This window comes from Chrysemys picta, chromosome 22, assembly GCF_011386835.1.
Source record: "Chrysemys picta bellii isolate R12L10 chromosome 22, ASM1138683v2, whole genome shotgun sequence".
NCBI classification, from domain to species: Eukaryota; Metazoa; Chordata; order Testudines; family Emydidae; genus Chrysemys; species Chrysemys picta.
In genome coordinates, this window is record NC_088812.1 from 2,788,509 (window position 1) to 2,808,087 (window position 19,579).

Below are 19,579 nucleotides of genomic sequence, written 5' to 3' on the forward strand. Positions count from 1 at the left end.
GGAAAGAATCCCACTGCATCTCAGCAGACAGAGCCATGCCACACCTGCGTGAGAGCAGAACCCGGGAGGAGAGAGGCATTCAGGTCAAGCTTTGCAGTGGGGATGCTCACACCTGAATTAACCATGCAGAGAAGACAGACCAGTCCACACAGGTTAGCTCTGATCTGCCTTTTGTCTTGGGCAGTCTCTCCATTGTCTGTTCCTCTCTCTACTCCACAAAGGGGCTTAATTGCTCCTTCCCTTGAGTCTGAAGGAGCTCAGCACACCCAAATGTGGGTCTGTCTGGCTTTATCTTCCAGCCAGTGGTGGCTCTCCTGCCTTTCTCTGCTAGAGTAAAGAGCCCTTCAGTGCCCCGGATTCTCTCCCCGGGCCCCGTAATCAAATCACCTCTGACCTCTCAATCTTCTTGTTGATCAGCTCCGTATGTCTCTCCCTGCCAGGAAATTCTGAAGCCCTCGGATCGTTTTTATGACACTCCTCTGCACCTTTTCCAGTTTTTCAGCATCGTTTTTATAGTGTGGACGCTCCAGACCTGGACCCACTATTCCAGTGTCAGTCTCACCAAAGCCTTAGGTGGGAAAAATCACCTCCCAGCTCCGACTCAGTAACAGTGACTTTGGACATTGGCTTTCGTTGTCTCCAGCAGCAATGCCACCCCGTGCTGAGAGCTGCTGGCAATTCACTTGCTAAGCAGGGGTGGGCCAGGTCCCCACTGGGGAGACCTCACGGGAAAGTGCCAGCAGGTGGTGTTGATTCAGCAGAGGATGATGGGGGACGGAGGGGAGGAATGCTAGAAGGTGCTGTGTGGCAGGAGGTGATGCTTAAAGTCGCAATCCATTGAGATGAGGCTGTTAAAAATCCCATTGCGCTATTCCTAGGGGCTGGGACATTTGTCCCAGCCAGATTTCAATGTCAGCTGCTTCCCTAAGTTCCTCCTGTGATTCCAGTTGGATGCAGAATTCTTTCTTCATGTCTTTCCCTAAACTGCTGTGTAGCCTTGCTCTGCACTAAGCAGCTGCTGTGCTCCACCCCAGAGGTGGCTGCATTTTACCAATGGGTGAAATTGACCCTTCCTTTGGGAGAAGCTAGATTCTGTGCTACATCTCCCAAGAGCAAATGCCTGGAAGGTGCAAGCCCACTTTAACTCGTGTAACCATAACAACAGCATCTCCAGACCCGTATTACTATGCTCTCCATAACTGTGAGATCCGAGCCATGGTCCATATTACCGTGACACTGCAGTCTCTGTTACCATGACGTCGCGGTCTGTTGCTGGGACAACAACTCAGTAACCCTGACGCTGCAGTTTCCCCTCCAGAATATCGATGAGTCGCAAGAGTCATTGTCTCACTTTGTATCAGTAACCAAAGCGTGCTCATAATGTTATGATGTCACTTTTCTAGCGCCCCCCTCTGGTGACCAAAGGAGCAGCCGGGGCAGGCCCCAAAGAGAGCCCTGATCAGCAGCCTACGCCAGAGGGGAGGCCGTTGTAACCGAGCTGAATTTGCGTAGCTTAGTCCGAAGTGGGGGGTTGGTGGGGACCAGATTTTTTGTGCCGTGCACTCCTGGCCTCTTTCCTTGGCTATGGGAGAGATCATCTCTAGTGGTCAGAGCAGAGGACTGGGAGTCAGGACTCCTGGGTTCTCATCCCAGTTCTGCTGCCGCCTCACCGTGTGACCTGGGACGAGTCACCTCCCCGGTCTGTGCCTCAGTTTCCCCCTGTTCAAAACAGGGGGCGATCTGGCTTACCAGCCCGGTGGGTGGGAGCATTGTGAGGTGTAACGTGTTAACGTTCGTCGGTGGCTTTGAAGCTGTTGGGTGGGATTCACCTCTCGGTTCCACGCAGGGCTGAGAGCCAACCCTGGCCTGTCCATGCCCGCGTGTTACATGCGCGTGATTGACTGAGGTGACCCTCTCCCTCCGCTGAAGGCGAACTCATACTGTCGCAATGCATCCGAGCGCAGCGCAGCCGCCATCTGAGCAAAGATCATTGCCACTGCTGGTTCCATCGAGCTTCTAACATGAGCTTCCCATGTTGGCATGAAGCATGCTTCAGAGCAACAGAAACACCCCCCCGCCCAGGCCATCCTGGGCGCCTTCCCAATGCCGCAACCCTGAGCGTGGCTTGGGGGACGGGGTGTTGGTACGCATGCCCAAAGCAGATGTCATTCTTCGCATACTGAGGCGCAGAGGAGCATTGACCTGGGCAGTCTCCGTAGCGCGGAGCTAAGTACACCCGGGTGGGTGGGCGTGGGGCGTGTGGGTGCGAGGGACAGCAGTGACATATCGCAACGTCAAGATTAAAAACTCCCGTCACCGCCAATACTTCTTGAGCCTGAAAAGTTTGTGTCTAACCTGCCAAATTCTCCCTCGGTTTATGCCCCTGTAAACCAAGGTAGAGCGTGGCCCAGAGGGCGCAAATCCACATCGGATCCCATGACTGGCAGGGGTTTCTACCCGGTCGGTGGCAAATGGGAGCTACCGGGAGCTAGTCCCCCCAAAAATGGCCTTACCTTTAAGGGACTCGGGGGCGGGTCCCACTGCCAGATAACGGTTGGGCTTGGTTGCTGTGGAGCTAGACAGACACCGCGTGGCCACTCGGAGGCAGGATCGGTCAAACCCGCACCGGGGCCCAGAGGGCTGAGGGCTCTGCAGGCGGTTGGGGCAGTGAGTGACTTGTGTGCTGGAGGAGATGTGCTCTGATTTTCATTTCCTTGTTGCATGAGCTTTTTAGCGAGCTTCGTGGGTAGCCATTGGCCTTTGGGCCAGGGCGGGAGGAGGGCGAGACACCTGCTAAAGGCTGCACTGTTCCTTAGGGCCCGAAGGAAGGAGGGGAAGGGTCTTGGGTCCACCTCCACCCCTCAAGCTGTCCCTTGGGCCCTCCACCCTTGAGTCTCCCCCTCCTGGCTGGACTAGGAGAGTGGGGAGCACAGTGTGGTGGGTGGGCCTGGCCACGCACCATCCCACACAGCCAGGGGTGAGGGGGTCAGGGAGACCTGATTCTCACAGAGCTGGTCCGGCTCCATCCTGCCCCCATAGCAACGCAGGGGCCCAGCCAACAGACCCGGAACTGATTAGCGTTCCCTACACATCATGTGGCCTAATGGTTAGAGTAGAGGGGGCTGGGAGTCCAGATTCCTGGATTCAGTATCCAGCTCTGGGAGGGGAGTGAGGTCTAGTGGTTAGAGTAGGGGCTGGGAGTCAGGACTCCTGGGTTTTTTTTTTCCTGTCTCTGTCACTGACTCAGTGTGTGACCCTGGGTGAGTCTCTTCCCCTCTCTGTCTCCATCACCCCATCACTAAAATCCTTCCGTACCCGCAGGGGAGCTCTGGCGGCCGGAGCTTGTGACCCCTGCAGGCATCACTCTGAGACGAGGTGGTGAATGAGCAGGGCCGCTTCTACTGTCGCTCCTGTGCCCTGACTGGTTTTAAGGACAGTTAGCAATGGTGACTGGACACGTAGTCACCAGGGACTGGGCAGCAGCTCCACTTCCCTTAGAGCCAGGTGCTGGATCCGAGTAATCACCATTTGGGGGTGGGGGAATAAGGGATTCCCCCAAAGCCGACAGCTCGGCTGGGTAGCTGCTACAGACCCTCCCACTTGCCCCCTACTTGAGGTTCTTCTGCCATGCTCTGCCCTCCCCCCGGCTTTATTTAATGCCCCGTGTGCCAGTGGACGGGGGCACAGCACGCCACCCCCGGGGCTGCGGAGTGAGGGCCCATCCCAACGCATCTCCCGGGAGAGCAGCAGGCGTTGGGTCAGGCTCACAGGGGCAGCGGGACTAGGTCAATCCAAGCAGTGACACTGCAGCGTTTAACAGCGGCACGGCTGGGACGCAGGGTGGCTGGAGCCTGCTCTGTTGCGGCATGCACAGGAGTGGGGGGCTGGGGAGGGGGGGCTGCTCCTGCCCGCGCTGTTCTCATCCTCCGCTGCTCACGCCATGCGTCCCGCTCCCCCTCCGTCCTCTGGGGCCTCTGCCTGCCCCCTTGCTTGGCTTGGGTGCTGGGAGCACGCGTGGCTGCAGGATGGAAGAAGCCCCCATCTGTAACTGACCGATAACCGAGTCTCTTCTCCCCTCCCCACCCCCCGCCCTTCCTGGTGTCCTCCCGCCCCCCTCCCAAGCCCCCTTCTTTGCCTTTATATTTATTTTCTTCTCTCTCTCTTTCCCTTTCTGTGTGCACCGTCTTGTCTGGCTCTGGCAGAGGAGGAAGGTGCGATCCCGAGGAAATAATCTCAGTGTATGTACCGTGGCGGGGGCTCTCCAGTGCCACTCACTCCATGCCCCCGATCCCCCGCTCGCCTCCTCCCTCCCTTGATCTGTCCCCATACACATCTAGCTAGCCTGTCTGTCTCTCCATCCGTCCCTTTCCCCTCCTCCACGGCTCTCGCTCTGATCTCCGTCCTCTTCTGTCTGCCACGTCCGTTTCATTGCACACCACCTAGGTTAGTGGGCTGCGTTCCTCTCTCTCGTCCCAGCCAAAGGGAGCTCCGTAGGCAGCCCCAGCGCTCCAGGAAGGGGCAGCCTTTTGGGAACTGCTCTGTGTTGATTTCGCCTTCTCTCTGGCTGCCTCTGTCCTTGGCTTTGGCTCCATCCCCCTCTGAGGGCTCTCTTGCCATCTCTCCCCTGCTGGGGACCAGCTCCGCCCATCACAGGCCGTCCTGCCATCCCCAGGAGGTCTGCAAGACCTGACCCTGCCGGATGCTGGTCCCCATCAGCTCCCGTTGTCTGATCTACGCCGCCCTTCTACACCCTGCTCTCTGCTACTGTCCTGTGGGAGCCAGGCCTCTTTCCCGCCAGGGGTCTCTCCCCTTCCTCCATCCTGGGCTTCGTCCTCAGCTGTCACCGCCTCTCTTCCCCCAGCCTTATCCCAGGGCCAGGTGACTCCACGACCTCCCTTGGGGATCCTTCCAAACTGCCCTTGGCCACGTGTGCTCAGTCGAATGGCGAGAGCAGCAGGCAGCCGGAGCCTGGGTCTACTCCCAGCTCTGGAAGACAGTGCTGCTCGTGCTTAGTGCATGGTAGGCTGCGATCGCCAGCTCGGGAGGAAAGGACGTGCCGGGCTAGAGAACAGATGGGGTCAGCTACCGGCTGGTCTGCACCTGGAGTTACTCCACAATCGCTCTCACGCTATCAGTCACCCCCGCTTTTATCCAAATGAACTTTCCAGTGTAGACAAGCCCTGGCACACCAGAACTAACGTGTTTTTAGGCCTCATCCATACACCAGGTTCCCTAAGGCTGGTCTCCCTGGAGAAATTGACTGGCATCCCCAGCTGGGCAGTCTATGGGAAAGTCACTTCGATTTCAGACTGGAATATCTGCACCGGGGGAGGGGGCTGCGGTGCTATTCCAGGATATGTTGTGCCAGGAAATCTCCCCCCATGAAGACAAGGCTAAACGATGTGACGTCAAACACATTGTAGTAAAGTACCGCAACCTCTAGCAAGCTGCCGGAGACTGGTGTGGACAGAAGAGAACACTCCTGGAACCACTTTAGCTGGCTGAATTGTAACTAAGGGGACGTCTACACTACAGCCACAGGCCGAGACTGCAGACATAGCCCAGTAGGACCTAGCGAACTCGGATCCTGGAGCCGTGGACTTGCGATTGCCCAGGTCTCCGCGCAGGCTGTACAACCACAGCTGGAGCGCTGGGTAATTACTCGGGCAGCTGGCCTGCCCTGACGCGACCTCCGCAGTACCCAGGCGAGCTAGATTACCGATAGCTCGGGTCTGGCCGGGAGAGCTCGGCACGCCCCAGGATTGCAGGGTAGACATGCCCTTAGCCAGCTCTCCACGCAGTGTTTGTCCTGTGGTGCCCATCTCCGCTAGGGAGGGGATTTTTACCAATATACTGATACAATTCCTAGTGTGGGTCCAGTTATACTGGCATAAAGGTGCCTTAAACCAGTATAAAGGTGTCGTGACCCAGTATAGCTAATGGGAATCGCTGTACTGGTGGTAAGCTATACGCCTACAGCACTGCGTCCACACTCGGGTTTTATGGCTTTAACTAATCCGGCGTAGCTGAACCAGGACAACTAGTGTAGACAAAGGCGGAGGCTACCGTACAGATTTCTGCCGGCATTGCTCTGTCAGCCGGGGGTGTGAAGAGGGGGGTTCCCAGACCGACACAGCTGTGCTGGCAGAATCCCCTAGCGCAGGTGCACTTATATTGGCAAAACTGCTTTCACTGGGCTAGCTTGTGTTGCTCGCTGGGGCCGGGCTAAGCCGTCGTGGGAAAGGCACAGCTTTGCTTGTATCAGGAGCGCTTTGGTGGTACGGGATCCTGGCCTAGCTACACCCCTACATACTTGGCCAAGGTCTCAGCGCTCTCAGGCTGACCGTGACCAACTGGCGCATTTGGCAGGTCAGTCTGCACGGTCGTTTCCAACCACGTCAGTTTAAAGGGGTTTGCTAACACCCTGTTTCCCTAGTCTACACAGTTCCCCTCGGGGTGGCACATACCCCAGGGCAAAGGGGCTGAGAGTTTGTGTTATTCTGTGGATTGCGGTAGGGCCTATGAGCCCCAGACAGGGACCACGCCCTCACCGCGCTAGGCTCTGTACATTATTTATTAGGTGTATTACAGTAGCCCCCACAAGCCCTAGTCATGAACCAAGACCTCTTTGTGCTGGGCCTGTATGTTTTTTATTAGGTGTATTACGGTAGCGGTCAGAAGCGCCAGTCATGGCCCCGGCCCCCACTGTGCCTGGGCTGTCCAGACACAGAACGGAAAGATGGGCCGTGGCCCCACGCTCTTGCCATCTCTTGTGACTCCAGGGAGGTGCAGCCTAGGGGAGGAGGAGGCAAAACTGGCTTCCACCATCTCTGTGCCTTCCCAGCCATGGGCTGAAAGCCCCCCCGTGGGGCACGTGGTGGGGGAGTTCTCCCCTGGGAGCTGGGGGCTTTGCCAGCTGCCGGAGCAGTGAGTGCGAGGCAGGTGTGAAATGCTCCAGAGTGGGAGTGTTTGCTACTCCAAGGTCAATGACACACAAAGTGCAGGCGACAGGGAGACAGGCAGCTAGTGTTTAAAAGAGAGGGGGCTGGAGCCAGGACACCAGGGGTCTGTGCCTGGTGCTGTGAGGAGAGTGAAGTCTAGTGGTGAGGGCAGGGGCTGCGCGCCAGGACACCTGGGTTCTGTTCCTGTATGTAAGAGGGTAGTGGGGTCTGGTGGTTAGAGCAGGGGGCTGGGCGTCAGGACACCTGGGTTCTGTTCCAGCTCTGAGAGAAGGAGTGGGGTTTCTTGGTTAGATCAGGGGGACTGGAACTCATGACTCCTGGATTCTGCTTACTCACTGTGCCTCAGTTTACCCTCCGGTAACTGTGCTCTCTCTCCTAGGGTGTGTTTGTGAGGCTTAATTAGTGCTTGGAAGGAGCCTCCCAGTCTGCTGTGTATGCTTCTGCACCACAACAGGGAGAGGCAGCCGGAGCTCCTCTACGGGGCAGTCCCGTTTGTGGTCCCGTAGCTCTTTTGAATGGAAATAGCCATCCTGGTTGTGTGTGGGAAAAGGGGAAGGGGCAGGGGAGGTGTCAGTGCTGGGATTCTCCTTCCCACACTGTAGCACTGATGCCCCCTCCCAGGTTTGAACAGATCGGCCTGGGATTGCTGCACAATGGGCCTGATTCTCAGCTCCCTGCTCTAAGGACATACTTTTTCCCCATTGTATCCCTGAGCTGCAGGGCCCCTCGCCTGACCAGCTCCATCTAGTGTTGCTGGAGGGTCTTTGGGTATAGAGGATAAGGCCTCCTGGGTGTCTCCGAAGGCACTTCACCTGTAGATGTCACTGGCGATGGTGTCTCCTGGGTGTACCTGGAAGGTCTTCGCCTGTAGATGTCACTGGCGACGGTGTCTCCTGGGTGTACCTGGAAGGTCTTTGCCTGTAGATGCCACTGGCGATGGTGTCTCCTGGGTGTCTCCAGAGGCACTGGGTGGAAGTTCTTTGCCTGTAGATGTCACTGGCAATAGTGTCTCCTGGGTGTACCTGGAAGCACTTCGCCTGTAGATGTCACTGGCGACGGTGTCTCCTGGGTGTACCTGGAAGCACTTTGCCTGTAGATGTCACTGGCGACGGTGTCTCCTGGGTGTACCTGGAAGCACTTTGCCTGTAGATGTCACTGGCGACGGTGTCTCCTGGGTGTACCTGGAAGCACTTCGCCTGTAGATGCCACTGGCAATGGTGTCTCCTGGGTGTATCTGGAAGCTCTTCGCCTGTAGATGTCACTGGGGACGGTGTGTCTCCGGAGTCACTTCACCTGTAGATCCTGCTGCTGGGTGCCCTGGAGGAGCAATGCCTGTGAGGAGGGGCCCTGCTGATACTCCCAGGAGGGTTGTGGTTGAGGTCAGTTCAACATCCCCGCTGGGTGCTGGAGCCCCCCGGACATACTGGAGATCACCGAGTCTCTTGGAAGCCCCCTACAAGTCCTCTCCACCCTTTCGAATGCTGTGCTGGCCGCACACAGCGATGCTGCCCCTGCTTGGGCCCCTCAGCAGGACGGCCGTGGTGGCCTCACCAGGGGAGAGGAACAGGACAGCTCCCGCTTGGTGGGAATGTGGCATTTTTGTGGGCTGTGCTTCCCAGGCTCTCCAGCTGGCCACAAACCGTCTCACCGGCCTGAGCCAGTGCAGACAGCGAGGGCCTTTGACTGGGTTCCTGCGGGCCAGCCCATGGCATTTACACCCTCCTTCCCAGCCGTAGACAGGATGGGATCGTCCCGCGGGAAGGAACCCAAGTAGCAAGAGACACAATCCTTCAGTTTGCCTGGCTATGGAGAGTGGCACCTAGAGTGGGAAACCTAACAAGCCATAGCGGGCTGAGAAGAACAGAGTATGTAATGGTTAGAGCTTAATCAGGAGCCAGGCGTCCTGGGTTCTCTGTCTGACTTGAGTGTGGTGTAGTGGTTAGACCACAGGACTCCTGGGTTCCATTCCCAGCTCTGCCACAGACTTGCTGTTGGATTTGGGGTGAGTCATCGCCTTTCCCTGTGCCTCAGTTTCCCCCTCCATACAATGGGGAGAACAATCCTTACCAACAGGGCGGGCGGGGGGCGTGTCCGGGAGGTTTACTGCACGGGTGGTAATTTGAGATCTTCATCGTAAGAGAAAGCCAAACTGTTATCTCACCCAGCCCTGCAGTGCTGAGCAGATCACCCCCCTGCCATGTCGTGCTGCTGGGGGTGGCATAGAGCTGCATTCGCTCCCCCGACCCCCCAAATAGCCTCATGGGGGAGAGGGTTCACAGAGACAATGGGCCCAAGGCACCAGTGTGACAGAATCCTAGAACTGAGAGCCGCTAGCTCCCCAGTTGAGGTCCCCGAGCCCCAGGGGCGAAGAGCCCCAAGAATTGGGACCCTGGGGTCATACATCCCTCTCTGAGGTCCACAACTAGTGCCAGAACCACAGGGCTCATGGATGGGTCCCTCCTGCAGCGAGAGACGACCCACTGATCCACCTGGGAGAGGGGCCACGTCCAGACCCTCCCAGTACGTGACACGGAGGGGTGGGTGTGGCCATCACAGGCCGTGGGCCCAGGGAGGGGGCATTCCTGAGCCCGGCAAATAGGGTGACCAGATGTCCCGATTTTATAGGGACAGTCCCGATTTTTGGGTCTTTTTCTTATATAGGTTCCTATTACCCCCCACTCCCTGTCCCGATTTTTCACATATAGGTTCCTATTACCCCCCACTCCCTGTCCCGATTTTTCACACTTGCTGTCTGGTCACCCTACCGGCAAAGCAGCCCCTCAATCTCCCGGGCCCCATGGCGGTGAGGCCCCCACACTTCCCCCAGCCCAGCCATCCCACCTATGAGGCCTTTCGAAGGTGGGTTCATAGAGTCGTTGATGCCAAGGCCAGAAGGGACCATTGTGATCATCCCATCTGACCCCTTGGATAACCCAAGCCGGAGATTTCCTAGAGCAGCGCTTTTAGAAACTCATCCAGTCCTGATTTCAAAATTCTCAGGGATGGAGACGCCACCATGACCCTTGGTGAATTCTTCCAGTGGGTAATTACTCTCACCATGAAAAATGGATGCCTTGTTGCCAGTCTGAATTTTCCTAGCTTCAACTTCCAGCCATTGGATCGTGTTAGACCTTCCTCTGCTAGGTCTGGGGGCCTGGCTTAGGGCCCAGTCCTTCAAGGTGCTGAGCTCAGTGGGAACGGAGGATACTCCACCTCCCTTAGGATGAGGGAGAACCAGTCGTGCAATGTCATAGGTCCATGGGTGGACAGATGGCTCCGCAGACCCTTGGGTGGAAAGACAGATCTATAGACAGTTCCATGCATGACTCTATCGAGATCTCCGTGGGATAGAGAGTGATGGAGACGTGGGTGGAAGGACAGAGAGACGTCGTTTCAATAGGATTAGTCGGCATTTGTTTGTAACTCCATCCCTGTTACCCCTCCCCCTTCCCGCAGGCTCCCCCGTCCCCCCGCAGCGTCACATAAATCTATGGGTCTGGGTCTGTCATTTCCTTTGCAGACGATCACGGACGCCAGCCCCATGAAGCGCTCTGCCTCCATGTTGGGCCACTCGCGCGCCAAAGGCATCCGGCTGGACGACTACTCCTTGGAGAGGGTCGTCCCCGAGGAGAACCAGCGGCACCACCAGCGGCGGAGGGAGCGGAGCCACCGGGCCTCGGAGCGCTCGCTCAGCCGCTACGCGGACGTGGACACAGGTGGCCCGGCTGTTGGGGGGGATGTGTTAGACCCGCTCTGCTCTTGCCAGGGAGGGAGTCGGACTAGCCCAAGCGCGGGAGCTGGTGCCCTCGAGTGGCCGTGGGCTACAGAAGCAAAGTCCATGGAGTTACCCAGTGCAGACTGGGTGTGAGTGAGATCAGGAACCAGACCCTCACCTGGTGCTGCTGAGAAGGGAAAATCTCCATTTCCCGACACACACCCCCCAAGCCAGCCAGTCCTGCCCTATACCCTATTCACGGCTGCCCTGAGCCAACCAGCCTGGAGCTGGCACCCCCTGGAGGGCTTAGGGGAGCTGGCTGGAGCTCACTGGCTGGTTGAGAGGCCCAGTTCATTGACGCACATGGAGACCCTTGGCTAGAGAAGGGCTGGCTCATTGGGGTGACTATATGGGTTCTTGTTTCTGGCCCGACCAGCACTAGGGAGCAGCCAGAGGTGAAAGTAAGCCGGTACTCCCCGGTACCGCATACTGGCAAGCGCTGCTTTGCCGTACTGGGGCGGCCCAGCTTCCCCAGGGGGCAATTTAAAGGGCCTGGGGCTCCCAGAAGGGGCTGGAGCCCCAGGCCCTTTAAATTGCCACCAGAGCCTCACTGCTGGAGCCCTGGGGTAGGGCTGTGAGGCTCTGGGGGCTATTTGAAAAGTCCGGGGCTCCCGCTGCTTCTACCGCCCCGGCCCTTTAAATAGCCGCCGGAGCCCCGGGCTGCTGCTGCTACCCCGGTGGGGGGGGCACTTACCTTACAGGGTGGGCTGGGCCTGGCTCTGACTCCCTCGGCCACGCCCCTTCTGCCCTAGGCCCCGCCCCTTCCAGGGGCCAGCGCTGGCCCCAGCGTACCGGTAAGTCACTGGACTTACTTTCACCCCTGGGAGCAGCAGAAATCTCCCATTCCTGATGGGTTCAGCGCACGCAAGTGCTTCCGCTGCCTTCTGAATAGTCATCCAGGTCCCAGGGGCTTGTCTACACCTAGAACACTGCTGTGTGCTGCCCCCTCCTGTTAACTGCCTGTCCTACTGCGCCCCCGCCCTCCCGCCCCTTTCAGCGGGAACGTTCCAAACCCTTTGTGCAGTCGCTTTACTGGGGTCAGAGTCTGTGAGCTCTGTTGTTACCCCGGGGTACATCCAGAGTACGCGCCATTGGCTCTGAGCGCTGTTACCCCGGGGTACGTCCAGAGTAAATACCAGTGAAATCAGATTTTGTTTACATGGGCTGATTCTCCTCTCACTTACACCAGTTATACACCAGGGTCAGCCCATTGACCTCCCTGGAGTCACTTCTGATTTGCAGCCGTATGAGTGAGCCCTAGGTACTGAGCTATCATGGTGTGAATGTCCAGCTAGTAACAGGCCACCGGACTCTAGTACATGCCCTGGGACTGTTGTGTTTCCTGTCCTCAGATGCTAATTGGGTTGATGGCCAACGGTTTCCAGGCACGTAATAATCTCTGCCTCCCCCTCTCCCCCTACGGCAGGGCTGGGCACGGACCTGAGCATGACCACGCCATCGGGCGACCTACCTCCCAAAGAAAGAGACCAGGAGCGAGGACGACCCAAGGACCGGAAGCATCACCACCATCACCACCATCACCGCCATCACCACCCCTCCTCCGACAAGGAGCGCTACTCGCAGGAGAGACATGAGCACAGCCGGCCCCGCTCCAGAGACAGGCGCTGGTCCAGATCCCCCAGCGAGGGCCGTGAGCACATGCCCCACAGGCAGGTGGGTCTGGCTTTCCACTCCCCGCTTCACCGTTAGGGATGGGCACAGGGGTGGGGCGTGGGGGCGAAGCAGAGCCAGCCCGGAGCTCCCTGCTCCTCGGGGAGCGAGTTCCAGCTGTCTAGCAGGCTGAGTAGATCGGGTTGGAGGCCCGAACCGACCCAGACATCTGTCGCAGGTGCTATCTGGAGCTCAGGGCAGATCCAGCGAGGGCTCGTGATCTGGGAGCCAGAGTGGAGGAGCTGCTCTGACTCACTTGCTTAGCAAGACCCCTGGCTGTTCTTGGCCTGTGGACCTAAAAGCCCAAACCTCCCAGGCAGCCACAGACTCGTAGGGCCTAATTCTCAGCTACACGAATGCTCCTTCACACTAGCCACTAGAGGGGGACAATGAGCCCCAATTAGCCACACCCTCTGGATAGGGAAGCTCCGCCCACACCTCAAAGGGCTGCACAGATTCAGTTTCCCTGCACAGGCCACCACTTTGTAACCCCGCCTGTGGCGGGGCCGTCAGGGGGGATCAGACCAGTGGCCTCTTCATCTAGAAAGCAGGAGTAAAGGACCAGAGACTGCGGTGGGTGATGTGGCCACTAGAGGGGGACAAAGAGTCGGGGAAGTTATGGGTCTGTCCTGTGGATGGAGGCATCATCGTAAGCGTTTATTGGGGGAACAGGGGCCCAGCCAGACACTGCATCCCCTTGTCCCTGAACAGAGGGGAACCCCACAATATCAGCCCCACTGAAATAACGCCCCAGCTGGCCAATCCCACAGACAGACTGAGTCACTCCCAGAGCCAGAGCGCCAGAGGAAGGCATGGCCCAGAAGGGCTTTCCCCCTTATTCGCCCCCAGCAGCTGATCGACCCAAAGACCCCGCACCTGCTTCTTGAGAGCCAGAAGCAGTGAAACGAACACTGGTGCTGCCCACCCGCTGCCCTGGGGAGTTCCTGAGGCTGGGGTGAGATGTTCAGGAGCGCCAGGGATCCCAGGAAGGAAGGGAGCTCCATGTGCCATTGGAGCGGTGTAGGAAATGTGGAAAGGGCCCAGGGGATGCTGGGAGGATCCCAGAGTCAGCTCCACTCCTGTCCACACACACAGGAAGGCGGGGGGACTGCAGGAGGTGGAAAAACTCCTGGCAGCTGGAGTCCCCAGTTTTCAGATTTCAGATTTCGGAGTCCCAGCTGTGGATTTAAAGGGACCGTCAGGTGGCCGGAAGTCAGTGGGCCCCATTCTGAGCTCACGTACACACCAGGGTAAATCCACTGAAGTGGGTGGAGTGACTCCAGATTTACACTGGCATAGCCAAGAGCAAACTCTAGCCTCCCACGGCCTCACGCTCATGCACCGTGGGTGTGAAACGCTGTGAGCCGAGCGGGGGGCATTTTCCCTTCCCCTCACCCTCGCTGGAATGCCGACATGAGGATCAGAACTGGGCCCCGGTCGTTTACATCGGTCTAACCACACCCCCTCGCCTGACTGACACCGGGGTGAGCGAGAGGGGGATGGGTGAATGGGACGATGTAGAGGCTGCTCAGGGTGGGGGGGGCCTTGATGAGGGGATGCCCTGTCACTCAAACGATGACGAGCGCTTTGAACTCTCTTCAAGCCCTTTATTTCGGTTATTCTCACCACTCACCCCCCCCACACTCCCCAAGCTGTTGGTCTTCCCCGCTTGTTTCTCGGGAGCGCCATGCAACGGGTCTTGAGTCACATCTTTATTTCTGAGTCCGTTGTGTTTGGCTCCGCTGTCACGGCAAGGGGCAGGCGCAGGTAAGATGGTTGGTGAGCAGAGACCCAAAAACCGAACCGGGGGCGCCCCTGCCCGCCATCCAGTGTCTGTGGTGTGCGCCCTTTGTTGTTAACGCTGGTGGCCACTGACACCTCTGGGTTTCGTGACTCTGGAAAGTTTGGAATGAAGCTGCTCCTAAACCGGGCCCACACGCATGGCGCACGCACACGGAGCTACAGGCACACGCCTGGCGCACGCACACACAGCTACGGGCACACGCCTGGCACATGCACACCGAGATACATGCACACGCCTGGCACATGCACACAGAGCTATGGGCACATGCCTGGCACACACACACCGAGCTACGGGCACACACCTGGCACACGCACACAGAGCTACGGGCACACGCCTGGTACACGCACACAGAGCTACATGCACACGCACACGGAGCTACGGGCACATGCCTGGTACACGCAGAGATATGGACACAGACCTCACACACACACAGATACAGGATTGGAACACACATGGCACATGCATAAATATGGGCACCTGTGTGGCACATGCACAGAGAGACAGGCACACACAGGACACATGCTCACGGTCACAGGCACACACCTGACACGCCCTGAGATATGTGCACACAGGTAGCGCACCTGCACCAACATGCATGGCATATATGTACAGCTGGGCACATGCATAGCACATACAGACATGGATATGGGCACATGTGTGACACACATCCATCCCCAAAGATACGGGCGCACTCAGGGCACACACATGCAGCCGCATAGCCATGCGGGACACACACATGGCAGATACATAGATATGGGAACATACATAGCACGTGGAAGTGCGGGTGGATACCCAGCACACAGACAATTCGGACCCATCACATTCTCTGTCTATTCCCCACGCCCCTGTGACAGCACTTAGCACCAGTGGGGCTGCCGTGGGCTGAGGAGAATCAGACCCCAGGCGCCTTGATGGATCAAGGCATCCGGCCTGCTTTTCTTTTCCGATCCACGGCACTTGTATAGAGGCATCTGACTGTAGGGGCTAGCCAGAGGGGGCCTGTTACAGCACTTCCCCAGGGGCTAACCTGCGTATGAACCCTTGTCCCCTACTGGATGATTGGAGCAGTTGAGCTGTGTGTCACAGCCCCTATATGGCTGAGGGGGAGTCTCCTTTAGGAGCCTGGCTTTTGGAGCAGGAGGGCCCATGCTCTGCCCTCCCTAGAGCTGAGAAATCTGGAACAACCTCAGAGGAAATCCTGGATCTGCTACCACTGCAGCCCAGCCCCCCTTCCCCCCAGCCTCTGATTGCTCAGAGCTGCCTGTCTCTATTCACACACGGACCATCACAAAGGAGCTTCACCACCATAGCTTAAGACCACTCTCCTGGGTCAACGCCTGCTGACCTGATGTAGCGTTTCCAGGTAACCTCTCGTTCCAAGCGGAGTGGAGGCCGTGGGGTTCGGGCTAACTCGCTGCTTTCCTCCCCCATCCCCTTGGTTTGGGGATCCTCTCCAGAGAAACTCTGCTGGAAGCTGTTTCCATCTGTCAAAGGTGCCCTGGCAGATCTGGTGCCCATTGATGTGGGGCTCGTGGGACGTCAGGCACCATCTGAGCCCCTGCCAGGTGGATTCCGATAGGTGTAAACTCAGACTGATTTCAGCGGAGTGAGATGGGTCTGAGTCCGCCCTGGTCACACTGAGAATGGACCTGGTCCTGAGGAGGCCAGTGTGAAGCAGACAGAGGTTCTCGTCCTCCTACCCGCTTCCTAGGATGAGAACCGGCCAGGGATTAAATCTTTGAAGAACCAGAGCAGCCCAGAAGTCACATTTTGCCAGAGCTGGAGGGACCATGAACCTCCACAGTCTGGCAAGCTTGGATCTAAACCTAGAGCCTGTGGTTGTCATGTGGTCCTCCGACTTTGGTGGCCACAGCTAGACCTGGGACAACCAACCAAGCGCTTCCCATCAATCTTCAACAGCTTCCCACGTGTTTGCTCCCCATCGCTTGGGCCACAACATCTGCGCAAGTCAGGCTCTTGGGTCCAAGCCACTGTTGCAGACACGCTAATTCTACAGCCTGTTGCCAGATTCTCCCCGAGCTGAGTTGGATTTCCAGGCCGTTTCTCCTGCTATTCACATTTCCCCCAGATACACTCTCAGTAGGGCAAGGCCCATCAGGCACAGGCCCCCTCCCCCTCTCTCCAGTGCGGACGAGGGCAGCCCAGTCCTTAACCAGGATGGAGCTTGCCCCACTGGTCGGAGACAGTTGGAGAGACATGAACCGGATTTGAGCAGGAGACGACTCACCCCGAGCAAGTCTGTGGTGGCCTGAGCGGAGCCTTTAAGAGGCCACCAGTGGCTCATCCACCGGCCTGTCCTTCTCTCTCGCCTTCTAGAGGGCGTCAGTGAGGCCCGAGCATCAGCAGCGTGGAGGGTCCAGATTCCCAACTTCCCCAAAGGCTGGCAGGATCCGCCCGTGCGAGAGCAGGGGAGGATCTGTGTGGGAAGCACGAAGGGTGGAGAAATTCAGGGCAACTCGGCAGCCGCCCCTTTGACCTTTCTGCTCCTCTGTTGCTCAGCCAACCCTCCGCCCCCCCCTTTGCCTTGTAGCAGCCAATTAAGCCAGGCCGGTGGGGCAAGACTAGATGATAACAACCTCCACACTGAGGCCATATCGATACATCAGTGGCGCCGCTGTGTGGGTGGAGCTGCGTCGGTGCCGACGCTCTGTGCCGACAGGAGAGAGCATAAACCCACCTCTACAAGCGGCAGAAACGCCCCCCTGCCGACAGAGCGCTGTGCCCACAAGTGGGGGTGGAATAGGCTGTAGTGTAGACATAGCTTCGGATTCCAGAGGGCGAAGGGGGTATAAAAGATAAAGGCCCTTCTGCTTCAGGGCATGAGCCAATCACCGAGTGACTGACGGGGCCAGCAAAGGATGTCCTCCTGGGGCAGGTTAGTCCATTGGCTACTGGCAGGATTACAAAGAGCCGAGCTCCGATTCTGGGTAAGTCACCTCGCTTTCCTGGGGGAAGTAACCCCCTCCGTGGACGCTGACACCCGCAGTCAAGCAGCTCTCACTAGCGAAGCCCAGAGGCTCACACTGCCTCTCCCAAGGAGGTCAGCTCTGTTCCAAACTTATCCAGACCCAGTGCTCCCCCCCCATCTTTCCTTGCTGGACCCCCCCCCTTCTACCCCAGTTTCCCCACCCCCCCATCCCTCACCCCACCCCCTTTTTTTTTTCAACTCCAGCTGTTTATTTTCTTTTGAGTTCCTTTTGGTAACACCCAATATACCTCATGCGCTGCAGGCCCTGCTGGATTTCTCTCTTGCTTGCTGGCTTTTAACCCTTTCCTCTCTTTCTTTCCAAGTGTGAGTAATTTTTAGAAGTTTTCTGCTACTTTTTAAAAACCCCAAAACTTACAAAAACTCCATTTCTCATTTCTCTTCTCACTTTTTTCCCCCCTTCTTTCGTTTGTTTTCTCTTTTGGTTTCTTTTCTTCTCCTCCGTTGGTCTCTCGATCCCCCTCTTCCCGTCCTCCCTTCCGTGGCTGTTGCTTTTTCTTCTCTCCCTCCATTATTCCCCCCCTTCTTTGGTTCCTTCACCCTCCAATCCCCTGCCTTCTTTTCTGGTCCTCGTCTCTGTGTCACCTTCCCTGCCCCTCCCAACTCCCCTTCCCTTTCTGTCTCTTCTTGGTTAATTTTCCTTGTATATTTTCTTTTTGATTTCCTTTGTTTCAATTTTCGTGTAGGGTAGTAGTTCCGTAAGTGGCAGTCCAGTCCTTTCAACATCCGGCACCAGTACCCCAAGGCGAGGACGTCGCCAGCTCCCACAGACCCCTTCTACACCCCGGCCACACGTGTCCTATTCCCCTGTGGTCCGTAAGGTCATCAGTACAGGCCCCCAGCAGCAGCCGCATCACCCCAGCAGGATATCCACCCCCGCGCCGAGACGATACCCCTCGCTCCCCGCCGACCAACAGGCGGCGGAGCGGCCCGGCAGATCGCCCGCCATGGAGAGACATACGGTCCCGCCGCGGAACGATTCGCCCCGAGCCTACCGCCACGCCAGCAGCCGGTGGTCGGCACCCCACGTCTCCGAGCCGCATCCGGGACCCCGTCGTGGCGGTTATTACCGGAGTCCGGACTGCACCGCGCCCCCCACCGAGGACGCCTTCTCCTACGAGACCACACACATCAGCAGCTCAGGGCGTTCGCCCAGGACTTCCCGGGCGGGTGGTGGCTCTTCACCCTCCAGGCCTGGGCGGCGACTTCCTAACGGATATTACCACTCCCATGGAGCAGCCAAGCCACGCTCGCGCCAAGGACTGCATGAACCCTCTAGCGAAACTGACGAAGATGACTGCTGCTAACCTGGAAGCGGTTTGACACACACATGCACACTCGCAACACACACACACTGGACAGAGATGACATTACCAGATTGGGGGGGAGGCAAAGCACACGGAAATCACAACAATCTGCCCTATGGGGAGGTGTCTGGAGAGAGAATGCTCAAATTGCAGAGGGAAGTAACTTTGGTTGGAGGGGTTTTCTCGGGGTGGGGTGGGGGAGAGGGTTTTGGGGTGGGGGAGGATGAGGGGATCTAGGGACCAGAGCATGTTTATCTTTTACAGATCAAGTTGTGTGTGGTGGCTCGGGGGTGGGGGGTGTGGGGGGGAAAAAACCAACCAGTTCTTCAGAATCTAAAGAAGATTTAAAAATAAACCGGGGGGAAGAGACTACAATCCATGCAAGATGCCCTCAGGTAGTCTCTCCCACATGCAGCATCTGTCTGTGGCCTTGAGACAGAAGACCGGTTTTCCTCGGGTGCTTGGCATGGCGGGGTGGGGAGGGGGGGAAGTGCTTGAATGTGACCCTCCACCCTCAACAAAGAAGTTTTAACAAAAATTCCACACCAGAAACAACAACAGCAACAAATCTCGACACAAAAAAAAAATCAGTAAAAAGGAGGGGGAAAAAAGACGGAAGTATTTTTTTCTGAACTTCTATTGATGAGTTTTATCATCTCGACTTACCTGGTTAACTTCAAAACAAGTAAAGTTTGTGGCCTGCCATTTTGAAGGACACGCACGTGCACAACCCCGACACACACACACACACACACACACAAAGGAGTGCTTGCTGGTTATACCAAACCTTAATTATTACTGCCTGCAGAGATAAATAAACAGAAAACCCCCCCACACACAAAAAAGAGAAATAAATAAATAAAAATAAACAGAAAGAAAAAAGACAAAAATAATAATTGGGGTGGGGGGAGCATTTTCCTTCCAACATTTTGGTCCTGCTTGAAACCAACAAAACAAAAAAAACCGAAAACATGTCAAAAGACAAAAAAAGTCCTTTGCTTCGTTTCCTTTTTCCTACTTTGTTTGAGAAAAAAAATTAAAAGAGAAAAACCC

The 19,579-nt window shown here is 57.0% G+C and overlaps 1 protein-coding gene across 2 annotated transcripts in view; it reads left to right on the top strand.

Moving 5' to 3' along the window:
- CACNA1A (calcium voltage-gated channel subunit alpha1 A) overlaps positions 1-19,169 on the top strand; it is a 198,743-nt gene extending 179,574 nt beyond the window's left edge. Inside the window, exons 46-49 of one of the 2 annotated variants that reach the window (XM_065576443.1) lie at positions 4,203-4,238; positions 10,483-10,678; positions 12,164-12,411; positions 17,906-19,169. In XM_065576443.1, the coding sequence (XP_065432515.1) occupies positions 4,203-4,238; positions 10,483-10,678; positions 12,164-12,411; positions 17,906-18,526 (1,101 nt within the window). In that variant the 3' untranslated portion in view covers positions 18,527-19,169. The remainder of the gene's footprint in view (positions 1-4,202; positions 4,239-10,482; positions 10,679-12,163; positions 12,412-17,905) is intronic. The other variant, XM_065576444.1, reaches the window with a different exon arrangement.
- The last annotated feature ends 410 nt before the right edge of the window (positions 19,170-19,579 follow it).